This window comes from Penicillium brevicompactum (assembly GCF_028827555.1).
Source record: "Penicillium brevicompactum strain IBT 35665 chromosome Unknown utg000002l_segment0_segment0, whole genome shotgun sequence".
NCBI classification, from domain to species: Eukaryota; Fungi; Ascomycota; class Eurotiomycetes; order Eurotiales; family Aspergillaceae; genus Penicillium; species Penicillium brevicompactum.
The window spans coordinates 2,717,713-2,732,042 of NW_026623205.1; the positions used below are offsets into that span (position 1 = coordinate 2,717,713).

The 14,330-nt window shown below is 51.3% G+C and overlaps 7 protein-coding genes across 7 annotated transcripts; 3 read left to right on the forward strand and 4 right to left on the reverse strand.

The window, feature by feature from the left end:
• Positions 1-95: 95 nt before the first annotated feature.
• Positions 96-870, forward strand: N7506_003700 (spliceosome assembly protein PRP11; the record flags this gene model as incomplete). The annotated part of the gene is made up of 2 exons (XM_056952995.1): positions 96-107; positions 175-870. 2 exons carry the CDS (start codon positions 96-98, stop codon positions 868-870), a joined length of 708 nt encoding a protein of 235 aa, XP_056814687.1.
• A 639-nt stretch (positions 871-1,509) lies between these two features.
• Positions 1,510-3,615, reverse strand: N7506_003701 (serine/threonine protein kinase CBK1; the record flags this gene model as incomplete). Its single annotated transcript, XM_056952996.1, has 4 exons — positions 1,510-1,822; positions 1,877-2,353; positions 2,450-2,953; positions 3,017-3,615. The coding sequence occupies 4 exons, from the start codon at positions 3,613-3,615 to the stop codon at positions 1,510-1,512; spliced, it is 1,893 nt and encodes a 630-aa protein (XP_056814688.1).
• An 859-nt stretch (positions 3,616-4,474) lies between these two features.
• Positions 4,475-6,174, forward strand: N7506_003702 (Tim22-complex subunit TIM54; the record flags this gene model as incomplete). Its single annotated transcript, XM_056952997.1, has 4 exons — positions 4,475-4,517; positions 4,574-4,657; positions 4,719-4,909; positions 4,966-6,174. 4 exons carry the CDS (start codon positions 4,475-4,477, stop codon positions 6,172-6,174), a joined length of 1,527 nt encoding a protein of 508 aa, XP_056814689.1.
• Positions 6,175-6,675: 501 nt separating this feature from the next.
• N7506_003703 (peptide alpha-N-acetyltransferase complex A subunit NAT1) lies at positions 6,676-9,279 on the reverse strand (the record flags this gene model as incomplete). Its single annotated transcript, XM_056952998.1, has 3 exons — positions 6,676-7,130; positions 7,182-9,143; positions 9,198-9,279. 3 exons carry the CDS (start codon positions 9,277-9,279, stop codon positions 6,676-6,678), a joined length of 2,499 nt encoding a protein of 832 aa, XP_056814690.1.
• Positions 9,280-9,984: 705 nt separating this feature from the next.
• On the reverse strand, positions 9,985-10,620 carry N7506_003704 (MIX23 family protein; the record flags this gene model as incomplete). The annotated part of the gene is made up of 2 exons (XM_056952999.1): positions 9,985-10,493; positions 10,548-10,620. 2 exons carry the CDS (start codon positions 10,618-10,620, stop codon positions 9,985-9,987), a joined length of 582 nt encoding a protein of 193 aa, XP_056814691.1.
• Positions 10,621-11,103: 483 nt separating this feature from the next.
• Positions 11,104-12,259, forward strand: N7506_003705 (putative formamidopyrimidine-DNA glycosylase; the record flags this gene model as incomplete). The annotated part of the gene is made up of 2 exons (XM_056953000.1): positions 11,104-11,696; positions 11,746-12,259. 2 exons carry the CDS (start codon positions 11,104-11,106, stop codon positions 12,257-12,259), a joined length of 1,107 nt encoding a protein of 368 aa, XP_056814692.1.
• Positions 12,260-12,553: 294 nt separating this feature from the next.
• N7506_003706 (uncharacterized protein) lies at positions 12,554-13,915 on the reverse strand (the record flags this gene model as incomplete). Its single annotated transcript, XM_056953001.1, has 1 exon — positions 12,554-13,915. One exon carries the CDS (start codon positions 13,913-13,915, stop codon positions 12,554-12,556), a length of 1,362 nt encoding a protein of 453 aa, XP_056814693.1.
• Between the last annotated feature and the right edge of the window lie 415 nt (positions 13,916-14,330).

Here is a 14,330-nt window from a genome sequence, read left to right on the forward strand (position 1 = left end):
TGCTACTCTGCTGCTCGAGCAAATCGCTTACTAAGCATCGTGCTCCAACCTTCAACGCTCAGATTGGATCTTCACTTGCTCGCTATACCACCACAATGGATTACCAGGTATGTACCCCTATTTAATGACAGCGCAGCACTCTCTCAGAGCATAAAATACTAACGCCTGTCTTAGAATCGCGCAGGATCCAAATTCGGCGGTGGCGGTGTCGCCTCCCAGTCCGCATCCAACGCCGACCGTCGTGAGCGCTTGCGCAAGCTCGCACTGGAATCTATCGACCTCGACAAAGACCCCTACTTCTTCAAGAACCACGTCGGGAGTTTCGAGTGCCGACTTTGTCTCACTGTCCACCAAAATGACGGTTCCTACCTTGCCCACACTCAGGGCCGCAAACACCAAACGAACCTTGCACGACGAGCCGCTCGCGAACAGCGCGAAGGCAAGGGCCAAGATGCCTCCGCTATGGCCGGATTCGCTGGCGTGCAGGTCAAGAAGCAGATGATTAAGATCGGACGACCTGGATACAAAATCACTAAGATCCAAGACCCTCTCACGCGCCAACACGGTCTGCTGTTCCAATTGCTCTACCAGGAGATCACACCGGGCGTTGTGCCGCGTGTTCGATTCATGTCGGCTTTCGAGCAGAAGATTGAGGAGCCGGATAATAACTATCAGTACTTGGTTGTTGCCGCTGAGCCCTACCAGACGTGTGGGTTTAAGCTGCAGGCTAAGGAGATTGATCGCCGCGATGGCCAGTACTGGACTTGGTTTGATGAGGATAGCAAGGAGTTCTGGGTGCAGATCATGTTCAAGACTGAGCGTGAGGAGCGATTCAGCGGTGTGCCTGGTCTGGCGCCGATGCAGACTTGATGAGGGGGTTTGACACGACTATTTTGGCTTTGTACTCTATCTTGGCCCTGTTTTCCTTTGAGCATGCAACAAAAAAATGGTTGTTTCTATGGCGGGGAGATCTGGATCAGGCGTTCTGGGGTTGCGATGTGCATTTTTTCTATACTATTTGATCCTCGAGCGACTCGCTTTTACGACAATTCACATACCTCCTGCTGGCATATTGGCCATTGTTGATACTTTCCATGCTTTGGTAGTAATTCTCTAGAGATTGAATTTCAATTCACTTAAAAAAGGTCATTTTAATTTCTTCAAGTATGCAGACTATTTTGCGCAGTGAATACATCCAACGCAAGATGGAAATGGCCTTCTCACTCAAGTTGGCCCCAAGTATGTCACAATGGGTAGTATGTATCGTCTCAAGAAGATGCAAGGTATGAGAGACCAGCAAGTGAAATCAAAGACGGGTCATGACATGATGAAAAACAACGTCGCGCTGATATGCTCAATGATGAAGTGTGACGAGACATGAAGGTATAACCGAGATTTCTTTCGCTGGCCGACCAATGTCTTATCTGAGAAATGAGGTACCGAGCCCTGCTGGGTTCCAAGTTTCTCCAATGACAGGAATCAGCCAGCCTCGGAACACAAGGAGCGAGTCTAGCTACTCTGGAAGGCATTGAAAGCCTTGTAGGTGTAACCAATGAAAGGCAGACTCATCTCCGCCTCTTGCGAGTCGGGCATGGCACGAGCCTGAGCACGATGGATGGCACTAGTATCTTCCTGAGGAATCTCATCAATCGGGAAGTAGGACACATCGATGTTCGAGCTAAGGCGGGGCTCGAAGGGCGCGCGAATGCCCCGTAGCTGATCCCAAACAACACCTCGGAAGAATGGGTGGTTCTTGATCTGCTGGGCGCCTCCGTGTTGGCCGCCTTCGCTACCGATACGGTGATCCGGATCACAAAGGAGACTAGATAAAGTAATTAGCAGGTGGTCTTGGCCGTTCGGTTATACAAATACTTACTTTCGGATCAGACCCTCAGAGTCGCGCGATAGGACCAATTCATCAGGGAAGTACAAGCACTCTCTCCAGTTGACAATCTTTCGGTAGGTGTCGTTCTGGTCCTCGGCGCAGAATGGTGGCCAGCCGACAAGACATTCAAACATGATGGCACCGACAGACCACCAATCGCAGAGATAAGTGTATCCTTGGCCGTTGAAGATTTCGGGAGCGATATAGTCGGGAGTTCCAACCGTGGAATAGGCCATGGCGCGACGGGACTTACGCCAGGTGTTGATCTGGCCACGGTTCGACACTGTAAGGTTAATGGCATCGTTAAAGTATCCAGAGTTGCGATTCCGGTCCTTAGAAGTTGAGTTCTTGAGAAGATTTTGGTAATAAGCGTTGTCGTGAGTCTTCTTGCCTCCGGTCGAGAGACCGAAGTCAGTAAGCTTGACATGACCACCACGGTCGAGCAGAATGTTGTCGGGCTTGATATCACTGCACAAACCAGAGTCATTAGTACGAGAGGCGGAAGAGAAGGGTATCGCTGGACCAATGCTCCTGGCATGCCCTAGAAAATCGGAAATAACTCACCGATGAAGGAAACCAAGTTTGTGCACGGCTTCAATAGCCATTACAACCTCGGCCATATAGAATCGAGTAATGTCCTCGGAGAAGATCTCGTACTTGATCAGCATGGTCATGAGATCACCACCGGGCAGGAACTCCATGAGGAGGTAAAGGTAAGCAGTGTCCTGGAACGATGCGTGGAGCTTCACCAGCCAAGGGTTGTCCTTTGAATCCGCCAAAATATCACGCTCAGCGCGAACGTGGGCCAATTGATCCTTCTTGAACATCTCCGTCTTGATCAACGACTTGAGAGCGTAGATCTTGCCGTCTGTCTTGCGCTGCACAAGCTTGACCTCGCCGAAAGCACCCTTTCCAATAATTTTGATAGTCTGGAAGTTCGCTGGCGTCTCCTTGGTGCGGAGGAAACGAAGGAAGTCAGATTCTCTCTTTGAGATAGAATCCGCATCCTGGCGCTTCTTTTCGACGGGGACTGAGGGTTCACGGATTGTCTTGTCAAGCTCCGCGGATCTAAAATTTGTTGTTAGCATGGTTCATTCCTCAATTATGTTCCCGGTTCAGATGGGCACATACCGCATGTTACGGTCACGAGCGCGCTCGATGTTCTCATGGAAGAACACTGTCACCAGCTCCTTCGCTGCCTTGCCCCGCTTGTGCACATTCTCCGAGTATCGATCAGGGAATCGCTGCAATTCTTCGTTCTCGGAAGGCGGGCGAGGACTTCGGGGTACTGGGGGGATCAAGTGTGATGCTTGGCCTGGGGCTTGAGCAGGAGAACCGCCAGCGGTACGGGGTCGCTGCGCGGGAGACGCAGCACGGTTGTTGTTGAAAAATCCTGCACGGTTTGCATTGAGGTCCTGGTTGGAGAATTGCTGGATCAGGCCGTTGGTGCCATCGGGGTACCCGGGGCGTGCTTGGTAGGCGGCCTGCGGCGATTGCAAGCCTTGCTGTTGCTGTTGCGCGTACTGCTGTTGCTGGGCATATTGTGCTTGCTGTTGCATCTGAGGTGGGTAATTGTTGGGCATGAAATACCCAGGGGCATACGCTGGGTTGGAAGGATCGACATATTCCTGGGCCCCCTGAGATTGATAGATGGGCTGGGGGAAAGCGGAGGGGGTGGTGGGATAGGCGCGGTTGTTGGCGTTGTAGTTAGCACCGTAACCGTAGTTCATATTGTTGCGGTTGTTGGGATTGTTGGGATCCATTGCAGCTTGACTCCCCACAGGGTTTTCAAGCAGAAGGAAAGGTGGATGGATGGGAGGAGGAAAGAAGGCGGGGAGGTTAAAAGAAGCGGTGGCTCAGGAGGCAATCTAGCCCCCTCCCAATAATGTGTGCTGTTTACACCCATCCTCCTGAAACACCATCCTGTGTTACTTTGATTCGCTATTTTACTGTCTGATACGACTGTGATCTAGTATACCAAGGCTCTTGACTCGCTACAATTCCCATTGGAGTCGTGGGCAATGCCAGAGTGCGAGTTACAAAAGATCCTGGATACTTTGGTTATACTTCAATACCAACTCTCGGATCTTTATAAGAGCAACTATGGTTTTGAGTAGTTCTTGAATGTTATATGTATGGCTTGGAAAGGTAATCTGAAAGAATGCCCCTCGAAACTAAAAAGGAATGTCCCAAATCAAGGGGGAGGGGCAGTCGTATACGAGTAAGTGCAGTTTGGCTGTGCTTGGACACTGGGATTCCAGTCTGGGCTGTCACTTGACCTGTATGGTTTTGCTCTACTGCTGGAGCCTCCAATTATAGACGAAACAAGCTGGATGTGGTCTGACTGGTCACCATTGTCTTTGTTCTGGCGGCTTGCGACTGCAGTTGGAAATCCTGGCAAAAGCGAGCCACTCTTGGGTACTGTCACAGGGGAATATATGTAGGACCACCTTGTTTGGAAGGTTGAAAAACTTGTGCTCATGGGATTCAGCTCATTGAGGGCTAAGAAATTCTCGAATGTGCACGGCGCAAGAGCAACGATGTGAACCTGAGGCGATTTGATATCGCAGTCACGTGCATCGGATCAACATGGCTCCGGAACACCGCGATAACTTTTTGAGCATTACCCCGGGTATGCTTAAGTGATATATACACTCCCTCCACATCATAACATAATCTCAATGGCAGACGCCTCAAGCTCTGCTGCGCCTGCGGGCACAAGCAAGCCCCCAGTGGCCGAGAAGCCGCCTAACCCGGTCTTCAAGATGATGGGTGTGTTTGGGTTCCCCGGAGTTTGAAAGTCAAGGATACTAATGCGTGATGTGATCCCCAGGCCTACCCAACATGCGCTTCAAGTTACCGTCTCGCAATTGGATGATCTTCCTCACCATCACCGGGTCCTTCACCGGCGCCATCATGTACGATCGCAAAGAGAAGCGCCGCGTGCAGAAAAAGTGGTCGGAGCTCGTGGCTCACCTTTCCAAGGAATCCCTGGAGACCACCCAGATGCGTCGCAAGTTGACTGTTTACCTCTCTGCTCCCCGGGAGACGGCCTGCGCGTGGCTCGGGATCATTTTAAGGAATACGTTAAGCCGATTTTGGTCGCCGCGGCGTTGGACTACACTGTTGTCGAGGGCCGGCGCGAGGGAGATGTCAGGGCTGGAACCGCGGAGAACATCCGCAAGCTGCGCCGCAAGGCCGGAGAACCCAGCTCGACAGTTGAGGAAATGGGCGTGGAGGCCGTCGTCGCCGCGACTCGCGAACAAATTGGCATTACCGACGAGCCCGGTCCCAAGGGCGACTTGGTTATTGGCAGACACACATGGAAGGAATACGTGCGCGGTCTGCATGAAGGCTGGCTTGGGCCCTTGGATGCGCCTCCGCCTCCCCCCGAAGAGGCCCCAATCGTGGTTGATGCTCTTGATACGCCTGAAGCCCCCGTCGCCGAAGTGGCCCCCATCGCGGACCCAACACCAGAGGCCACAACCCCCGAAATCTCCACGATCGAGTCCCTCGAGTCATCACTCGACTCCGACAACAAAGACGATACACCTGACCCCAAGGCAGAGCAGGCTAAGGCCGAGGAGGCCAAGAAGGCCGAGGAAGAGGCCGAGAAGGAAAAGAAGCCCGCTGGTCCTACTCCTGCATACATCTTCCCCGCCGATTACTCGTCCGCCAGCCTTCCCCCCTCTCTCCCTCAGACCTTTGACAGCTCCGCTCCCGTCGATTTCCCTCACATCCTCGGTTTCCTCAACACCCCAATTAGAATGTACCGCTTCCTCACACAACGCCACCTCGCCGAGAACGTCGGACGCGAAGTCGCAGCCGTCGTGCTCGCAGCCAACTCACGCCCATACCGCGACGATACCTTCAGCGCAGACTCCGAGATCACGGGAGCGAGCGTTGACTCCACGCCTTCTCCCGACGGCTCATTCACAGACCTCGCTCCTCGTAACCACGAGCAGCAGACTGTACTAGATGCCGCCGAGAAGGAGTGGCACAAGTCTGTGCGCAAGCGTGAAGAGGACGGCAAAGAGCGCGAGTGGCTGGACGACGTTGTTCTGGACCAGCGTATTGCTTCGCGCATGCAGCGTGCTCTTCTCTCGCCTGAAGATGAGGCTCGCTCTCAACGTATCGGCGAACTGCAAGAGTATATTCTTGGTGAAGAGCGGCCGGCCCATGTGCCCTTCTGGAAGCGCATGTGGATTGACTACGGCTATGGCGAGAGTGAGGAAGCCATCCGCCGCAAGCCCATTCTGGGTAACCTCGATGGAGAGGACGGACAGTAAAAGAAACATGTCTTTGGAGATATTTTCTACCCTATCTACACGATTTCCGGTTTGTTGATTTGATAGAACGGTTAAGGGATGGGTTTCCTTCCCTGGCATTGAGCACGGCATGTGTTGGTCTGTTTGTTTTGCATATTGTGACTCCCTCCTCGGCTTGTATAATATTGGCGCTTTTGTTTTTAATCTCTCACCCTAGAAATGTATATGTTCATCTGATAAATAGGAAGTGTCTGAGTTCAAGTAGAGCTTTCTACTCTTGGTTGGCCAAAGATACTGGTACATTGATTCTTCCAGCATCATTTTGCTGTATATTCTGGCATTTTTTTTCGAACAACAGGGTGTCCTTCTTGGTACTGTTTTCGTTTTCTTGTACTCCTCTCTTCTTCACTCTTGCACCTGTGATTTCCACATCATCGCACAACGTATCATTGAAGCGGGGGTATCATCCGTAGATGATGGTTTTGTGAAAGTCCGTGGTCCCGGTCAGCCACTTCTATAAAATCAGTTCAGCTCGAAGACAGAAGACTCAGGCCACTTCTTGCTGGCCTTCTCAGCGTAAGCAGTCTTATCACTGCCCCACTCGTTCAAGGTTTCCAAGCCAACAACAGCCTCGTCAATGGTAATCTCAGGCAAGTCAAGAGTGGCGAGCAGCTCCTTCTCGCACTGAGACTTGGTTTCCGGCTTGAGAAGCTGGCGGGCGGAGAGGCCGGCCTGCACGTGAGCAGCGCTGGCCTTGTTAGAGGAAAGGAAGGACTCGTTCCACTCTTCGAGGTTCTGAGACTTGGGGAGAAGCTTATCAAATTCGGCGTTGATAGCTTCGGCAACCTTCTCGGGAAGAGGCTCAGAGAGGCTATCAAGAGTCTTGCGGAAGCGAAGCAATTGAAGGTGGAGAGTAGGGTTGGCGGGGTCGATGGCATGAGCAGCTGCCAAGCACTTGACGGCAAGAAGGTGCTTGTCTATGTAGGTGTTAGTAAATGGACAATATTTCTTGTGGCATAATAACGTACTTCTCCTAGAGTAAACCTCAAAGCCGAGGCATTGGCCCTCGATGTTTTGGGGGGTGGCTTCAAGCAGAGGGGTCAAGAACTTCATGGCATCCTTCAATGGGTCTTGAGTTGAGACCAGGGCATTGCCTAGAGGGTCCGCGTCCTCCTTCTTGGTCTCTCCGTCGGCGCTCTTGGCGTTGGCAGCGGCAGCCTTCCTTGCCTCGCGCTTGTCAGACTCGATCTTCTCCAAGCGCTGCTGCTCCTTCTTTGCCTTCTTGAGAGCCTTCTTCCTCTCGTTCTCGTCAGTCGAGTTGAGTCCCTCGGGCCCGCTAGGGATAGGACCGTATGCGAGATCGGGCTGGTCATGGAGAAGCAGGTGCGTTTTGACGGCACCAATAGCCAACCTTGTGTAGAAGGGGTGCTCGCGCAAACGATCCTCCCAGCGAACCATGTCTACGTAAGCTCGGATCATACCCTTGCGGAGGGAGAAACTGTGGAAGTCGAACTGGTCCTCCGCCCAGGTCTCAAAGATGTTGTAAACAGAGTGGAAGCGCTTCAAGGCAAGACCGATCTTCTTCTGTCGGAGGAAGGCCTCAGCATCTTCGGTCAAGAACCAGGTGCATTGCATCTCGTGGAGATCACCCAGTGTACCGCCGACAGTCTCATTGCGAGTGAACTTGCTCATGAGCTCTAAGCCCTTCTCGTTATCGTTGTTTCGGAGCACATATTTAGCGGCCTTGGTGTTACCGTGACGGTCCTTTTCATCCAAAAGTCGAGCCTTTTCCATCTCTTCTGCTGCCTTGCCTGGGTTACCGTAGTGCTTCCAGATTCGTGCCTTGGTCATTTGGTACTCCACTGCCTTGGGGAGCAGCTCAATGGCCTTCTCGACATTTTCCATGGCCTTGGGGAGATTGCGGCTGAGGTGGAAGTTGTAGTGTTGGGCGAGGAAGTAATATATGCAGGACAGGTATTCGCTGTTGTCTCCGTTGGCTTCCGCAGAGCCATTCTGCTGGGTGGAAAGCAGTTCTTCCACCAAGCCTTGCACCACATCACGCTTAGCTGTGTTGACGTAGAGGTGCTTGACGTTGACGAATAATGAGGGAACACGCTTCTTCAGCATACGCTGCAGGTAAGCATCCGCCGCCTGCTTGAAATCCTCGCCTTCCAGGAAGTCGAGGGGAATGCGGCGAGCAGCATCACAGCGAGGGTACTTCTCCACCCATTCATCGTATAGAGCCTTCAATGCTTTGTGGTCATTTTCGGGGATGGACTTCGCCAGGATCAAGCCATTGTAATAAATTGAGTTGTCTGGGTTGCGTTCCAATAGAGCAGTGTACGCTGCCTCCGCATCGGCCTTGCGATCCAATCGCAACAGGTAGTCTGCCTTCATTTCCAAGACGGCGAGTGGGTCGGTACATCGGTAACCAACGGCCTCGAGGTGCTCCAGAGCTCTCTCGAGACTAGTCTCCGCGATGATGGTGTTTTTGTACAAGATAGCCTCGGAGTTTTCCATATCGGCGACAGGCAATGTAACTCCCTTCAGTGTCTCCTCGAATGTAGTCAGAACCTTTTCAGCCTCTGCCAGATCCCCAGCCAGATGATGAGCGATCGCAAGCGCGGTCCAGTTCGAACGAATGCCCGGTCGAGCTTGGAGCATGGAGTTGCGGCTCGAGATGTAACCCTGGTAATCCCGCATTTGCATCTGGAGCAGAGCCAGGTCGCGCTGAATGGGCTGCGACTCGGGCTCAAGGCGCAGAGCGAATCGGTATGCCTTGATAGCCTCCTCGTAGTTCTTCTCCTGGCGGTACAACAGTCCATACACGTGCCAGGTGATATGCGACTTCATATCATTGCGAAGAGCCTCCTTGGCGAGCGCAAAGGCCTCCTCCGATTGCCCGATCTGGCTCATGTTCAGAGCCTTCATGGCTTGAGTATCGCCATGGGTAGGGTTTTTCCGAAGAACCTGGTCTGCGATCTTGATACCTGGCGGGAAGGTGGGTTAGGAGAGTTCGGGTCAGGGACGGGAGAAAAGCCAACCTTTCTTGTACTGCTTCAGTTCAAAGTGGCGAACCACCTGACGAAACAAGGACTGGTCCTTGGAAGGCAATGGTTGCGGCATTTTGGGCGATGCTGGCTTGACAGGCTTGACTTGTGCGAGTGAGGAATCGATGTGTGCGGGGGACGACTTCTCCGAGTTCGAGCTTGGCAGAAAGCCAACGGGCCGATAAGAGCCCACCACACTTTCGCCCTGGCTTACTTCGATCTATAACATACACAGTTCTTCCGTGGCTTGTATTCGCTAGTGGTTTCTATTATTCAGTCTGGCATGCTGCATATGTGGTTTGTTGTGTAACTCAAGCTCTAATAATCACCGTGAACGCAGCCAGTTCCAGCATCTTATCCTTGGGTGCTTCAAGATTGTTTAAAGATGCCAAAGGTTTTTGGACGGATATCATAAATGACACTATATATTTCCGTCAGTGCGAAAGAAGTACTACCTAAGATTCCAAGGTTGTACTCCCTAGGTGTATATGAGACTTCCTTAGGGCCATTGAAGACTCTGATGTCATTGTTGAATCTGCCTCTAATTTGATATTTAATCAACCTCGTTGCTTGGAATTAACGACTTTGGATGACGTTGGACGATGTTGGAAGTTCAATTGACAGAAAATGACCCTGCATAGAGACTCGAGTTATCTTACAAGGCTCCACAGCGATGCATTTGTGACCGGGCGATATCCACACCGGCAAAGAATAAGAGTTGAGATATATACATGAGCTCTAAACAATGGATATAGACACTGGCACACATCTGTCACCAAAGCTATTTCTGATGAGAATGACGCCAGTCATTCAGCGCCTCTTCCCAAGTAGAAGAGCCACTACACTTCTCTGAAACCATTCCCCAAGTCCGGGCACGGATAATCTCTTCGATAGTCCGCTCATTGCGAATGAGATTAGCTAGCGACTCGGTACGCGCTTCACGAGGAAAGAATCGAGCCGAGTATGGGTCAAGGCGCTCATTGACTTCTCTTTCGCGGTCACGCGCAGATTCCGTCTGACGGAGGATGAGATCGGGATCTTCGGGATCTGGACTCGTTGCCACGCCAGCACAGTATGTCAGGACATCCGATCTGGTCTGCCACGAAGGAAACAGCACGTTGTCCTTGAAGCTCTGGCAGGATGCAGGGTTGATGGTCTTCGGGTTCCGTGACTCTGTCTGGCGCCTTGCGGTCGACGACGGATCGAAACCGTCTTGCGCGGGTGTTATCAACGCATTGAGGTTTTGTGTGATCGAGTCGTCAATGGTAGATCTAGATAGTCGGAGGAAATCTGTCGGGGTATTGTTAGCATTCGTCTATTCCGTGGCGCCACTTCAAGACGAACCTCTAAACAATCTTTCGTCGAAGCAGAATCGAGGTGTCAGCGTCGGGGCTGTCGTTGATGATGCCTGTGCCATTTTCCCTCGATCGTTTTCCTCCGTATCGCGCTTTGGCTTGACCCAGAACCAATCCAGTTTGTCTGATTCAAGATGATATGAATGGATGTTGTCGGAGACCAGCGGAATATTAATAACCGCAGCTTGGTTCAGCAATACAACGCTCAGTTTTCAGTGAGTCTTGAGCATCCGAGGACTTTGTACAGACTGGGACCAGAATTAAGAGCTGTTGGTAAGCAAGCAGTTGAGCTCTCACCATCGTCATGTCGATTTCATCTCCTTTAGGACTAGCGTTCTCCTGCCACCGCCTGTGACCGGTGTCTTGTGGCAGTAACAATCGCTATCACCACGTGACAGCGCGCGCTATGTGACGCGCCAAGGAGACTCGGGACGTCGCCGAGGGACGTCAGCGTGTACAGCTTTTGAATCAAGGAATATCACTGTAAATATTCTCTTTTCAGTTTCCGTCATCATTTGCAAACCTCATATTACTCATTCATAATCATGCCTGAGCTAGCGGAGATCCACCGCATTGTGCATTTCATTCGTCAGCATTTGGTTGGAAAGACGTTGTCCAAAGTACAGGCACAAAACGATGATATCGTATTTGGCAAGGTCGGCACCAGCGCCACTGAATTCCAAAAGGCGATGCAGGGGAAAAAGGTTGTCGGGGCAGGGCAACAGGGAAAATATTTCTGGATCACCATGTCTTCACCACCTCATGCTGTGATGCATTTTGGAATGGCTGGCTGGCTGAAGATCAAGGATGCTGATACCTACTACTACCGGTCCGACAAGCCTGCCGACAAGGAATGGCCTCCCAAGTACTGGAAGTTCCTGTTGGAAACTAGTGACGAGCCGAAGACAGAGGCTGCATTCGTTGATGCCCGCAGGCTTGCTCGCATTCGACTAGTTGATTGTCCAGCTGATGATATCCGAGACCATACTCCCCTCAAGGAGAACGGACCTGATCCTGTGACCGACAAGGATATCGTTGATGAGACATGGCTGAAGGAGAAGGTTGGAAAGAAAAGAGTGCCTATCAAAGCTCTTCTATTGGACCAAGCCAATATCAGTGGAATTGGAAATTGGATGGGGTACGTTGTTTTTTGTCCACTGAAGCTTCCAAAAACTGACCGTTCTTAGTGACGAGATCCTCTATCATGCCAAGATACATCCCGAGCAGTACAGCAACACTTTGAATGACGATCAAATCAAGGAGCTTCACGATGCTATCCATTATGTTTGCTCGACATCAATAGGTGTGCTGGCAGACTCGGAGAAGTTCCCAGAGCACTGGCTCTTCAAGCACCGATGGGGAAAGGGCAAGAAGAACCAGCCAGCGGTCCTTCCTAATGGCGACAAGATCACTTTCCTCACCGTTGGAGGCCGAACGAGTGCCGTTGTTCCGGCAGTTCAGAAGAAGACCGGTGCAGTCGCTAAAGATATCGACGACGATGCTACCAATGGCACACCCGCAAACTCAAAGCGCAAGCGAGTGGCCCCGAAGAAAGAAAATGACTCAGAGGCAGAAGAGACCAAGTCTAAAAAGCGAGGTACATCGAAACAGAAGGAAGAAACGATTAAGAGCGAAGAATCGGAAGAGGAGAAACCTAAGCCAACTCCCGTTGGTAGAAGACGATCTACTCGCACAAAATAGCCGTCTGCCGGTGCACATATTCTCTTTCAATGAATTCTCAAGTGGTATGGGGAGGAATTTTCAGGATTTTACCGTTATGGATACCGAAGTGGAAATTTCTATGTGCATAGGCCTTCCAAGCTCGGGAGGTTGCTCCTGTGATGAATACCAACTTGACCTCGGATGGGAGGTGGAAGTTTTATTGCCCTTGAAGGGTTCAAGATAAATTTACAGGTAATGAGCATTGGAAACATAGCACATTGAATTGAAGAAATTAAAAAACAGAACCTCAGAATGTATCAACAAACAAACAAATCAATCAAGATCCAAGGGTGACTCTTCGGTTTCCGCAAACATCCTCTCGAACGTGCGCAGATTCTTCTTGGCCTTGTCTTTATCAAAGATGGCAAGGATTACTTGCTCGAACCAGCCATCAAACTCTCCATCCTCAGTGAGAGCTTCTTTCCACAGATCTGCCACTTCTTCTTCGGGGTGACCGAACACTCCACACCCAAGGGCCCCAAGAACCAATCGACGATGATTGTTGTGGGCAGCGGTGCGCAGAATCTGTTTCATCTTGTTGTACATCATGCCTCGAGCGTCATCATCGGCATACTCTCTTTGTCCCTCCTTGTTCTTAACCGTTTTCGGGCCTCTCTGAGCGGCCATACTAATCACACTGACGACGGGAAGCTTCTCTGGCGTTTCAATATTTTCCAAAAATTTGAATCCCGCTGCTGAGTTCTCTCGAAAGATGATCACATGAGGCGAATACAAGCATTCCAACTCCTTCATCGGATAGAATTTCTCCCTGAGACTTCCACAAAGTGTGCTTCGATAGAAAAGCTGTTCCTCTTGGGCCGTGGCTCCCGTTTTCCAGCTTCCCCCGGCGCCGAAGGCATTGGCGTGGTTGAGAACGCAGACTGGCATGAAATCTTCCGTTTTAGCCTTGTACGTGCCATTTGTCACTTCGATGGCTATATCAAATGTGTCCCCTTCAACAACCTGGATAAGGGTTTCTTCAAATGCTGGATACATTCTTGATTCCTGACTCAAGGCAGGGGCGTTTTCAGGAGTTGACGAGTAGGCAAACTCAGTTCCTTCATGTGCCGTTTTGGCAATAATGGTCTTCGTGTGTTCTTGCGTTTCCTTGATTACCTTCGGGTCTACACCGCCAGATTTTCCAACTTTGGCAGACTTTGGGGACTTTTGAGGCGCAGGGTCTGCCGCAGTCTTGTTTGAAGCTTCGGCCATGATGGGAGACAGGGGCTCAATTAAAGCGGTGTCCGGGAGAGATGAAGCAGGCTCAATAATCCCAGAGAATGCAGAGCCCGAGCTAGCCAAACTTGAAGGCAGATTTGAAGGAGGCCCACTAAGCTCTGACGAGCTATAGGACAAGCCGGAGGCAGGCAAATCTGAGCGGAGAGACGAAGGTGGCTCACCAATCTGTGACGAAACAGAGACGGAGGGAGTGGAACTTAACGTACCCCGAGGAACCTTCAAGAATGATCCTGTTTCAATGACCCCAGGGAGGCCAGGGGCAGTCCGAGTCTCAGATAGAGTAGGAGATAAGCCTCGAGGCAAGCGGCGAGCAGGAGCAGGACTATCTTGATCAGAGCCGATGCGAAAACTGAATCCAGAGCCAGAGCCAGAGCCAGAGCTAGAAGATTTGGACATATAAGAACTTGGAACGACTGTAGAAGAAGAATCAGAGCAAGGTGGTGGTATATCAGGAGCAGAAGCAGAAGCAATAGGGAGGGCAGGAAGAGCTCTTGTCTGATCAGCAGAGTTGGCAGGCAAAGAAGAACTCGAGCGTGATGCAGAAGAAGAATCAGAGGGTGGTGGTATATCAGGAGCAGAACCAGAAGCAACAGGGAGCGCGGGAAGGGCTTTTGACTGATCGGCAGAATCGACAGGCACTGAAGTAATCGAGCGCGATGCAGAAGAAGAATCAGAGGGGGGTGGTGGTATGCCAGGAGCAGGATCAGAAGCAACAGGGATCGCGGGAAGGGCTATTGTCTGATCAACAGAATTGGCAGGCACTGAAGAAAGAGAGCGCGACGGAGAAATGATATAAGATGCAGAGCTCGAT